We start from the raw sequence: 12,653 nt of genomic DNA, 5'->3' as shown, positions 1-12,653 counted from the left end.
AGTTATGAAGGCACTTGAATACCAACTAAAGAGCTGTGTGTCACCAAATTGTAGTTACTGACTCATTCATTTATTTATACATTCCCTGGAGGCAGGGATACCAGATAGAAGACTAGATTAAGAATCCAATCAAGAACAAACAATTAATTGAGCTAAGGCAGTATTAATTGAAATGGAAAGGAGTATTCAGATAAGAGAGATATTTTTAAGAGGTCAGTGTTCTGACTCTGGTGACTGTCTACGGTAAAAGCAAGAAACAGAGAAATGAAATAGAATCTAAGGTTTCCATACTGGGTAACAGTGTGTCTTGTATGTGCTCAGTAAGAGTTGTTGAATTGAACACAGTGTTAGGAGCGGTTTTCTAATGCTTTTCTCCAAAGTTGAAATTACAGCAGAATTTCAGGTTGTAAGGCATGAGAGAAAGAGAGAGAGAAAGAGAGAGAGAGAGAGAGAGAGAGAGAGAGAGAGAGAGAGAGACAGGATCTGATGAATCTCTTGGTGTTCAACGTGTTGGCACAGTAAGCTTTTCCCACCGATAAATGATCTGTATAGTGATTGTGATAAACTGAGTTTTTGAAGGATACTCTATGGAGGAACCATGGTTAATGGCTCAATTTGAGAAGAGAAGGACCTGTAGATAAGTGTGAATGGCTGTGTAGACTGAACTGTACATTTTGGCTTGCCCTAGCCATGAGAAAGATATATCAGATTTAAATAGACAAGGTTTTTGTTACCTACATAGACTACAAAAGTGTTCTGCTTTTTTAGTAGCACAATATCCAAAATAATACTAATTACCCAAAAGTGGGGGAAAAAGACAACTGTAATAAGAAGTTCAGAGTATAGTTAAAAACCAAAATGATTATTGTGATATTCAAGGAACATGAAGTCTAAGTCAAATTTGAAAGCTTCTGTTGTGAGATGATTTGTAGACTTTTATGGCAACTTTTGGATTCATTGTATCATGTTTTGTGACTGAGTTTGATCTATTCAATGGCTTGATAGATCCTTTGGTAAAGAAGACCTGTATCGCAATGAGCCATTACTGAAGTTGTAATGAGTAGTAGATAGGCAATGTCTTGATGTTCAAACAGCTCTGCTCAAGTGGCCTGTAATTCCTTGCAATGCCACGAAGAAAGCACTGGGCTAAGAGTTACAGGATCAGCCCTCCATTTGCCAGCCACATATCTGTAAACAAATCCCTGAACCTCTTTACACCTCAGACACCTTGTTTGTAAAACGAGAATAATAACAGCTGATTGGGTATACCCCAAAGGGCTGTTGTGAAGATCGGAAGAGATACTCCATGTACAATTTCTTTGTGACATATAAAGCTCTGCTGACTTGTGATGCTATTACTATTGAGCAGGCCACTTAGGTGGAATGGTTAAAGGACCTATGGAAGACCACTACGTATGATGTTAAGGACAGTAATAGGCTGGGATAGTGAAATGTGGTAGTTCCCTCTCTTTTTTCTGGCTGCATGGGTAAGCTGAGACTGCAAGATGTCACTGTCTTGAGTTGTTGCCCTGTGCTACATCTGAGGATATTACAGTAGTAACGTACTTTCAGCGAGCTGACAAAATTGTAGTTAGAGATGATCTTTTTGAAGCAAAGGACTCCTAGTCTTTTATTGTGGATTTATGTAGCTCAAGGGATATAGTTAAGAACCAAAATAACCATTCCTGGATCTTAAGAGACAAAGGATTCATAGCAGCAGTTGTTTTTGCTGCACTTGTGTTTATCTCCTTAAATGTGCACCTATATGTATATGTTTTTTACAGCATGGGGAAACTCATGTTAAAATTCATTGAAACCATTAATTGAAAGCAGATATATTTCTATTATATGTTTTGATAATCTGTATTTACAAACAATTTGTATTATTTTTCTATTCTTTTTTGTTATCTACCCACCTGAAGGGGAGTTTCCTATTATTTCTAGTTCAGGCTTATAAGAATGACTAATATATGTGGGGAACTTCTAAACAGTCTATTACTCTGCAGCCCATTTGGATAAAGAAGTGTGGGAAGATTTGAGAATAAATTCCTCATTGTCATCGACAGGTGTTGACCACTGACCCTTCTTTCTTTTCCAAGCAACTTAAAGTGGTCTTAATTTGTATAAAATTATATATCAATTTTGTCCCTAGAAGGTGTGGATCAGGCTGCTAATCAAATTTTGTGGGCATGAGGAGAGGGAAGCATATATAGCCTATGATGTATCTATACATGTGATGTGCACATATGTACAGCAGATCCGTATCCCTGAAACATTTTAGGAGAACTCCTTAAATGACCATATTCTACTTGTGCAGCTGTGGCAGTAATGATAACTTTGGTTTAATGTGGATTATTGGAAATGGAAATGCAGTAAATGGAAACTAGTGTCTATCAATATAGAAATGCCTATTCATTTTCATTAAAAGAGTATTCAGATAACATTTTCATAAATGTTAGAGCAATGTGTCATGTGGAGGCAGTTATTAAAAAGACTGAAGGCAAGGGGAGTTTAACTTTCAAAAAGACTTGATATTTGTAAGTCAGATTTATATTTCCATCCCAGATTTACTTTGCAACTCAGGTTTGGAGCTGTGAAGTCAAAACCCAACTATTACATGCCCAGCCACAAATCAGCATGTCATGGAGAGTTGTTATGTGTGTTTTTGTGGAAATAAGTGGGAGAAGTTAACTGCTGTTGAATTGTTCGAAATTATTGGTTAAATTTGAGTTATATTTGCAAATACACAAGTATCAATTGTACAAAGTGACATTAAAGATGAAAAACATTTTTTTAAAAATCACACTAACTATGCCCTTGAAGGAAGGTACCTTTCAGAGCTGCTTCACTTACATTCTCTAAAGGTTTCCTGTTGCTTTCTATTCGTTATTCTTAATTTAAAATCAAATTGTGCCACTGAGAATCAAGAATGTATCAAGAGCATTTACAAAATGTTTCAGACTACAACGTAAAAAAGTAAGAATGACTAAATCTTGAAGCTCACACTTGTTAATTTAAGATAGTCTATAAATTCAAATTCAAGTAAATTTAACTTTTATTTTATTTACTTTTAATTATGAAGCAGATAGCATCTCAGTTTCCTCACCTATTAGGTCCAGGGTGAGAGGAGAGAGTTACAAGTTATCTGTTAGCATGGTTCTTATGAAAGTAATATCAAATATGGTGACATGTCTTTTTAGCACTTTGTAACTATAAAGAACAATGTGAGTGATGTTTATATTTATTATTATTATTATTATTTTTGAGACAGAGATTTGCTTTTGTTGCCCAGGCTGTTGTGGAGTGGCACTATCTTGGGCCACTGCAACCTCTGCCTCCCGGGTTCAAGTGATTCTCCTGCTTCAGCCTCCTGAATAGCTGGGATTACAGGCGCCCACCACCATGCCTGGCTAATTTTTTGTATTTTTAGTAGAGATAGGGTTTCACAATCTTGGCCAGGCTGGTCTCAAACTCTTGACCTCAAGTGATCCACCCACCTCGGCCTCCCAAAGGGTGATATTATTATTATAGTAAATATCACATTGAATAATTTTTATCTAAAACTAATGTCAGAATGTCCATTTCTTGATATAAAAATAAAAAAGTTTGCTCTTCATTTTTATCTTTCTGTAGAGATGTTGCTTTCTCATTGACACAGAAATCAAGACTCTTCAGATGATGTTAATAAAACAGCACATCAATATAATTTTTGAAGGATATTTATAAAAATGTACATTTTAATTGTCATTAAATCTTAATATTTATTGAGCACCAAGGATGTGATGAGAAGTAGCTTGCTAGGTCTAATGACACTACTTAGCTGTTTGAATAACTAAATAGCACATTTCTATTTAGAGACCATATAAGTATTATAGGTATTCTTGGTGATGTTATAAAGTTCTTCAAAGAAAATATGTATTTATATCTGGCTTTATATATTTGGGCAAAAATAGCAATAACACTTTCAAAATAGTGACGGAAAAACGAGTCACAATAAATATGTTGGATTCTGAAGATAAAGGAGTATATAATTCTCAGAGTTACAGCATCTGTCTATAAAAATAGTGCAATTGGGATATACTATTTTAGTAAGAAACTCATTAAGTGTAATTTTAAAAGCTGCTGCTTTTTTCTTAAGTTTGACATTCCAGTAAACTCTTAGGAAAATGTCCTTCCAGTTGCTTTTCCTCCAAGTGTCTAGAAGTGGAAGTACATTAAAATTAAAAGCAGAAAGTCCCTTAAATTCCTTTTAAGAAGTCCATCCTGTTTGTGTGACTCCTAGAAAGACTATGGTTGCTATTACTTTGGGCTGAAACAAGATTACAAAAGACTTTAAGAAGTGGAAATTATCATGGGAGTTTTCTGTCACTCTTATAGTTTATGGCCTATTTGTTCTTTTTTTAGTCCATTAAACATTTCTCTTTGCCAAGAGGTCCTATCTGTAAAAGGAAGTCTTTGATAATGATAGTTTAAAATGCTATGTAATGAGATACTTATATCCAAAAATCCAAAAAAGGTTTTTTATTTCTATAGTAATGATAATAGCAAACAAATTATAGTGAACAGTAAACAGTAAGCTAATTATAATTATGTGAATTGCTTTCTCCCTCACAGATTCCTTCTATACCTATTATTTTATTTCTATGTTCACAATATTCCTGTGCTATAAGGGAGACTGCTAAATTTGCTCTTTTTTAGATGAAGACTTAGAGACCTGGAAGGTTGATATGACTGCCTCAAAGACACATGGTCGCGATGTAGCTGAGTCGACACTCAAGGCCAGTTCTCTGTGTTTCTTTTTCAGTGTGACTTGACATAGCTTGTATCTTAAACACTACATGTTTCTTATGTTCTAGATTTCTCCTCTGCCAACCCCTCCTGGACCATCGTCAGCAGTTGAACGACAAAGGCTGTGAATCTGCATCCTAGTCTTAGCAGTCCCTCTGATTCTCATGATGAGCTCACCTGCACAGCCTGGTCAGTCTGGTTGCTTCTTAAACTGTTAATAGACTTTATGTGAAAGATGTTGCTTTGTGTTGTTTCAAACCAAGTAATTTAATTTATGAAGGAACTTTTTTTTTTTGAACAAAGATTGCTTAATGTAACAAATTTTGAATTTTGCATTCGATAGCTAATTCTCTATTGCTTAACCCAGTTTGCTTCCTGGACAACTGATTTGATTTGCATTGTAGTCTGAGCATGGGACTTTAATTCTTCTGCTTCCAAGGTAACATTCGGATTGAACTTTATGAAGTTATGAATATGAACTATTATATAGGAATCCATTTTGCACCCGTAATCTTTCTCTCCTAACATGTGTCTGTATGCTTTTAAATTATACTGTGGGGCTTTGGAAGTCAGTTTGTGGATTGACTCCACCTCCATCTCTTTGACACACAGGAAGGATATTTTTCCTCCCCACCCTTCTTTGCTGCCACTCCTGTTTCCTATATACATATTTAATTGTAATCTCAGCACCTGCTTCCTCCTATTCCAGTGATGTGTGCTGCTCATGTAGTGCTGTGATCAGCACAGCCAACACCCATTCCTCCAGGAACAGGCTGTCATTTTTGGAACAAACACAATCCAAGTTTTGGGAATGATGAAGTAGGGTCAGATACCACATACTAGTAACAGACAAGTTTTACAAGAATTTTCTGCTTGGATACTTATAGGAGCATTTATTTCTTTATAGATTCTTTAGCATATTGATATCCTTGGTTTATTGAACTCTCTAAGTTGAAGCTTATGTACTATCATATTCAGGGCTTATAAGGGAGACAACTTGCCAAGATTTTCATTCCCTGGATTGCCACACCCAAGTTAGCTATTTGGGAATTCCGCTGTTTCATCAACCTTTCCCCACATCCCCAACAGGCTGCCAACTTGTATGCTGAATTTGGAACTTGATTCTAAATGGTGCAGTCAAGAAATCCCTGAGTCTTTAGTGACAACCATGTTTGATAATTGGCATGTCACTAGGTTAAGCAGATGACAGTTACTTATGCCTGTTATCTCTGAGTCTTTATTGCCTAGTGGTTCTCAAACTTTAGCATGCATTGACATCACTTGGAGAGTTTGTTAAAACAAGCCCTGTTCTCATAGTTTTTGATTTCGTAAGTCTGGAGTGGGACACAGGAATTGTGATTTTTACAAGTTCCCCTGACAATGCTGTTGCTGCTTGGGGACCACACTTTGGGAATCACTGGTTTAGCTTCTTCTGCCCGTTTCTCACCCCATCCCCCACCAGCCTCTACAAACAACCTTGTTGAAGTGTGTTCTGTGAGCGGCATTGCTTATTACAATTATAGTCTAGTACTATTATTCTTTCTGTTGGGATGAACTTAAAATAACATTTACCTTATATAGGTGTATATTGCATTTTAAATATTACGTATATTTATTTGTATATAAATTCAGTGTGTCAAAATTGGATTGTTTAAAAGCGGCATTAATTTAGAACCACTATGGTCAAGTATTTTTTTCTTGTGATAATATTTGGCAGTGGATGTTGGTATACCCTGCTCCCCAAGAATATTGATTTTATAAAATGAAAATCTCACTTGAAGCTGCTATTTTGATGAGGAAATTCTTACCAGTCATGATAATTGTTCAGTTATGAGGAGAGAAAAGGTGATGGATAAATAAGACAGCCATTGAGTGAAGCTCACTTGACTTTAGGGTCACCAAAATTTCCTTGTGTACTTTTTTCTTATAAATCATTCTGCTGTGTTGACAATAACATTATGCAGAAGTCTCAATCAACTCCGTTTGGGAAGTTTTTATGAATGAAATCTGAAGTTGAGGAAAGTCATAGTAAATGTGTCAGGTGGGTAGGAGTTTCTTCTATTTATTGCAAGTAAAAAACTATGATCAGAGACCTGAAATTCACTTTGCATGGATAAAGGAAAATGTTCCTGCCACAAACATAAAAAAAGTTTTTCTCCTGTTATTAGCTTGCATCTTAGCGTGTCATATATATTCTGAGAAATAATCTGATTGTTTGATTTAGAAAAAAATATGTTTTTCTTACATCTTTTTTCCCCACTATCTAAAAAGAGACTTACATTGGTCTTATGCAATCACCATCCATTTATTTTGCTTTTGTTCCACAAATGGCTCTAAGGAGTTATTGTGCACCAGAAAGAAAAATAGACTCACTTCAGTAGTTCCAGAAATTCTTTAATAGTCCATGTTTCAGACTGAGTATGTTTGTCTTCAAAATTGGTTCTGGTATAGTGTGAATTCTTATTTTTCCCATGCATTAACATCATTCTTAGAAAAGTTCTCCATCCATATTCAAATATGGTTGATATGAAATACAAAATGCCACCATCTTAATCATGTATTCAGTCAAACAATAAGTGCTGATTTTTGTATATAAAATTTACTAGTTTTTATTTTTATTTTGCTGCCCAGTTCTGTTCAAAGTTAGAGCCTTGGGTATTGCTTTTGGGCACTGAGGATCCTGAATGGAGGAAAGACTATCTGGATAAGATTGGCAGCTAGCTGCTGCAGTTGAGCTCTTCATTCAAAACTTATTAAGCATCTAACTTGTGCCAGCCAGTGTGTTACCCGATAGGGACACAACGAGCACTAAAACATAGTTTCTACCCTTATGGACAGCACCCTTTCATGGGAGAGACAAATATTTATAGCTTTAGTCCTCAGTGTCTTAAGTATTTTAATAAATTTAGGACCAGAAATTTATTTCCTCTGTACAGCAGTATGGATACTATTTCTAGTAATGTAATTTTTATCAGAATTGCCAAATCTCAGAAGGAAGGATTTTAGGACTCATCTTATCTAGCATTTTCCAAACATGTCAGATAGTAAAAATCTCCTGAGACTTGTTAAAAATACAGATTTCCAAACTCCTCCCTGGAAGAGTATCGTGTGGTAGCCTGGGGGAAGGATACTGGATTGTAGAATGTATATTGCTCTTTGCTATGACTTGGCAAAGTGTAGAAAAGCTCTTAGTCCATTCAACAGCACTAGTGTTTCATATTTGGAGACTATAAACACAAAAAATACCTCATTAAGTCCTACCTCAAGTAAGTGTCTCTCTTGTGAGCAAAACTATGCTAATTTAGTTATTTTGTTCTCTGATGATAGATAAATAAAAAGCTAACACTGGCTAGGTGCAGTGGCTCATGCCTGTAATCCCAGCAATTTGAGAGGCCTAGGTGGGAAGATTGCTTGAGCCCAGGGGTTCAAGACTAGCCTGGGCAATATGGTGAGATCTTATCTCTACAAAAATTTTTTTAAAAGATTGGTTGGCATGGTGGTGCATGCCTGTAGTCCCTGCTACTTAGGAGGCTGAGGTGGGAGGATTGCTTGAGCCCAGGAGGTCAAGGCTGCAGTGAGTGAGCCATGATGATGCCACTGCACTGCATTCTAGCCTGGGCCACAGAGCAAGACCCTGTCTCAAAAAAAAAAAGGAAAGAAAGCTAACACTGTGGAAACCTAGAGAAGGCAATAATTTGAGGGGAACATTCTAGTGGCTTTGCTTCTATCTAGGCCATCTCATTTTTATGGGGAGGTGGATGGACCAAAGAGATTTTTATGGAGTGCCTTTATTTTCCTCAAAGGAAGTTTAAGCATATTTTAACCTAGAGCATCTTTTTAGTCTGATCTCAAGATTATACAAAACCTAATTTCAGCCTGAACGTTTTTAAATAAATTGGGCTACATCAACCCTAACATGATTCCAGTATGATTTTTAAATTTGATGAATCTATTTTTTGTAATTTATTTTGATGAAAATGCATCCAAAGGAATTTTCCAAGCATAGAACACAATGTGCCTGTTGCCCTTAGAATTGTGCAATGCTCTGGCCTTGTGGGCTTCTAGATAAGTTTGGAAGGTAGAGTGGCCAAAGCTGTATTGCAAAGTCCTGTAACATTAGTTTTCAAAGCCCCTTGTATAAAGCTAGCTCCTCTCTCTTTTCACCACTGTGGGAACACTTACAACTACTCTACTCATGTGGAGTGAGAGGACCAAGCTATTTATAGAAGTGAAAGGTTTATAGCAAGATCTTATATTCTGTTCATTTTCTCATATTCTATTCATTTTCTTATTGGCAAGTCTTGGGCAAAAATTAGTTAAGAGATTTATCTTCATGCCTCTGTTTTGCTAAACAGCTGAATTCCCCATAGAAATGTAGAGTAGATGTAACTAATGATCAAAAAGTTCTTTGAAATATAAATTGTTATGGAAAGGCTAAGTAGTATAAACAATTTGGGGGCAAGCATTAATAAAAGCTTCTCTGCAAGCATTTTTAAAGAGGACTAATAAAAGCTTCATGGTTCAATTAATACAGCAAAACATCGGTTGTTTAGAAGCATATGGGACCCAGAAGGCCTGCCCCTGTTTTTAAAATTTACGAACTCTTTAATGATTCACCATTTTTACTCCAGTGCATTACCCACTGTGGTGCCATTTAGTCATTAAGTAGGAAACTAAAACCAGGACAAAGTTACAAACAAATATCATAATGTCCAAGTGGGTATTTTTTCTTCAGTTTGTTCATAGTGTATTACCAAAAAAATGAATGTTAAATGAAATAGAGTCTTAGGGCAAATCAAATAGGTTATGGCTTCCCTAGATGAGTATGATCAGTTAGCTTTTTAATGAAATACAGGTCAAATCCCATGACAAGTAGCTCTATATAACTAAAATATTTTCAGGCCACTGGCCAATTATCTATTTCAAGTAATATTCAAGAAAAATATTCCAGGATAATAAAACAAATTAGTTTTTTGATGTTTGTTGTAGCAGAAGTTGATCACAGAGTATGGTATTAATAGGAAACACTGTATGTTAAAGTTATTAACTATTGTTTTGGATATTTTTTTTTTACTACTTTAACTTCACAGTTAAGTGATTCATTCTTTTGCTATTTGTAAGTCAAAACTTCTCAATCTGGTATTCAAGTTTGAAACATAAACCAAATAAAGCATTTTATTCATTCTCTAGTTTTTGAAGGACAGTGCTTTAATAAGTGAGGCATAAACCTTTTCTGAAAATGTTCAGTATAAATTTGTTTTGCACATTTATTTGTTTTTATATTTGCTTTTCACAATTAATTTTGGTGGGTAATTCAACTTATATAATTTTCATTATTGTAACACTACAAACAAACTCCATAATGCAGGCCAAACAGAAAAGAAGGTTATTTCTCGTTCATGTAAAGACTAAAAGCGTTTTCCTGAGTAACGAGCTGCTCTTTTTCTAATGGCTACCCTTTGCCCCGGACAACTTCTAACTGGTTTGTGCTTCTTCAGTTCATGTATTCTAAGGTCATTGTGCATGCTGATGGGGGGAAAATGGAAGAGGTGCATTGAGTGTGGGAGGTTTCCAAAGGTACATCACTTTTGTTCACATTTCGTTGAGTGGAATTTAGCCACATGGCCATACCTAACTACAAAAGAGGCTGGGAAATGTAGTCTAGCAGTACTCCGGGAAGAGGAGGAGACAGGTTTGGTGAACAGCTGGCCTCTCTCTACAACATTTGTCTTAAAATTTTATACCCTAGGACTGCAGATAAGGTATTGCTTACCAAGAGGTGGAGTATTTTATAATGCACTCTTGATTTAACCAGTCATTGAAAAGTTAAGTAATTTTCCTTTGAAGAGATTGAAACACATTAAAATCAGGGCAGATCAGCTTACCAACATTTTCTAAGAGTTGCCTAAGCCTTTCTTTATGAATCACGCAGAATAAATAATGCCCAGTGTAGCTATTAGAAAATTCAAGTTCCTGTTAGTGGGAACTCTGCAGAAAATGGGAGTAAAATGTATGCTGAATATTATATGTCCTTAATTAGTGTTTAAAAATAATGTCAATTTATCTGAAATTATAATTGCACATATGCTGAGGAAAAAGTACTTTAAACTTTATAATCACAATTCTTATGTTTGTTCTTTATTGCATTTTGGGGTCACGTTTTGCAACACCTCTGTAGTTTTAAGTATTATGATGAAAATCTAGGCCAAATATACAGTGGTTGATAAATACTTGTTTTACACTGATCTTTTCATGGACACTATTATAAAACAATGCTAGACTATATATTTTCTTAAGCCCCGTAAGCAAAATCTTGCTACCTCTGCAAATACACATGTACAGCCCTTTGTTTATAACATTATGTGGAACCTTTATGGAGGATATTTTTGTCTGTATAGATTGGAGTTTATTCTTAAGAGTACAAAAACTCTGTGTGTGTGTGTGTGTGTGTGTACGTGTGTGGTGCAGGTGTGCTTGTGTTACAGTAATATAATAACTCTAGCGGAATACAAAGGTATGTGGAACCATGTAACCTGTACTTTTACACTAAATATCCCCCAAAGGCTTTACTTTCTGTGGTTTTCTGAATATTTCTTAATTTTTGTCATATTTTGAGAATGTCAACGTATAGCAGTTTTCTCCATTTATAATTCATTGCCTCTAACTTGTTGTAGGGTTAGAAAGCTAAGAACTATGTTAAATAAAATTGTTAAAAGATCACAAGTTCTGAGGAGGTGCAAAAGTCTTTTGTGTGTGTGTGCGTGCGTGTGTGTGTGTGTGTGTGTGTGTGTGTGTGTGTGTGTTTTAAATGGAGTTTTGTTCTTGTTGCCGAGGCTGGAGTGCAATGGCGTGATCTTAGCTCACTGCAACCTCCGCCTCCTGGGTTCAAGCAATTCTTCTGCCTCAGCCTCCCAAGTAACTGGGATTACAGGCATGTGGCACCATGCCTGGCTAATTTTTTGTATTTAGTAGAGACGGGGTTTCACCATGTTGCTCAGGCTGGTTTTGAACTCCTGACCTCAGGTGATCCACCAACCTCGGCCTCCCAAAGTGCTGGGATTACAGGTATGTGCCACTGCACCCAGCCTGCAAAAGTATTTTTTATGAACAAAATAGATATACTTGTTTTTCTTACATACTGTAATTGCATTTTAATTGTCTCCATATCCACTGCACCCCTCTTATTTTCTTGGTTCTTCTGTCTTTATTCTGTAGATTTACAGAATTTTGAGTTTCCAGTGGGTGAGGCATTGTTATGGTTTTAATTTTGCCATACTTTTCCTTGCAGTTATGATCCTTAAGTTTTTTTTTCTTTTTTTTTAAATTATACTTTAAGTTCTAGGATACATGTGCACAATGTACATGTTTGTTAACATAGGTATACATGTGCCACATTGGTTTGCTGCACCCATTAACTCGTCATTTACATTAGATATTTCTCCTAATGCTATCCCTCCCTCTGTCCCCCACCGAATGACAGGCCCCAGTGTGTGATGTTCCCTGCCCTGTGTCCAGGTGTTCTTATTGTTCATTTCCCACCTAAGAATGAGAACATGTGGTGTTTGGTTTTCTGTCCTTGTGATAGTTTGCTGAGAATGATGGTTTCCAGCTGCATCCATATCCATGCAAAGGACATGAACTCATCCTTTTTATGGCTGCATAGTATTCCATGGTGTATATTTGCCACATTTTCTTAATCCAGTCTATCATTGATGGACATTTAGATTGGTTCCAAGTCTTTGCTATTGCGAATAGTGCCGCAATAAACATACATGTGCATGTGTCTTTATAGCAGCATGATTTATAATCCTTAGGGTATATACCCAGTAATGGGATTGCTGGGTCAAATGGTATTTCTGGTTCTA

General features: G+C 36.1%; 1 protein-coding gene across 10 annotated transcripts in view; it reads left to right on the top strand.

The window, feature by feature from the left end:
- Window positions 1-12,653, top strand: part of HDAC9 (histone deacetylase 9) — a 911,013-nt gene that overhangs the window by 69,616 nt on the left and 828,744 nt on the right. For all 10 annotated transcript variants that reach the window (XM_054496837.1, XM_054496844.2, XM_054496845.2 and 7 more), the window contains exon 2: window positions 4,857-4,977. In XM_054496837.1, the coding sequence (XP_054352812.1) occupies window positions 4,953-4,977 (25 nt within the window). In that variant the 5' untranslated portion in view covers window positions 4,857-4,952. The remainder of the gene's footprint in view (window positions 1-4,856; window positions 4,978-12,653) is intronic.

Source organism: Pongo pygmaeus, chromosome 6 (genome assembly GCF_028885625.2).
Source record: "Pongo pygmaeus isolate AG05252 chromosome 6, NHGRI_mPonPyg2-v2.0_pri, whole genome shotgun sequence".
Taxonomy (NCBI): Eukaryota; Metazoa; Chordata; class Mammalia; order Primates; family Hominidae; genus Pongo; species Pongo pygmaeus.
The sequence above is the reverse complement of the archived record's forward strand: the minus strand, read 5'-3'. Positions and strand labels throughout refer to the sequence as shown.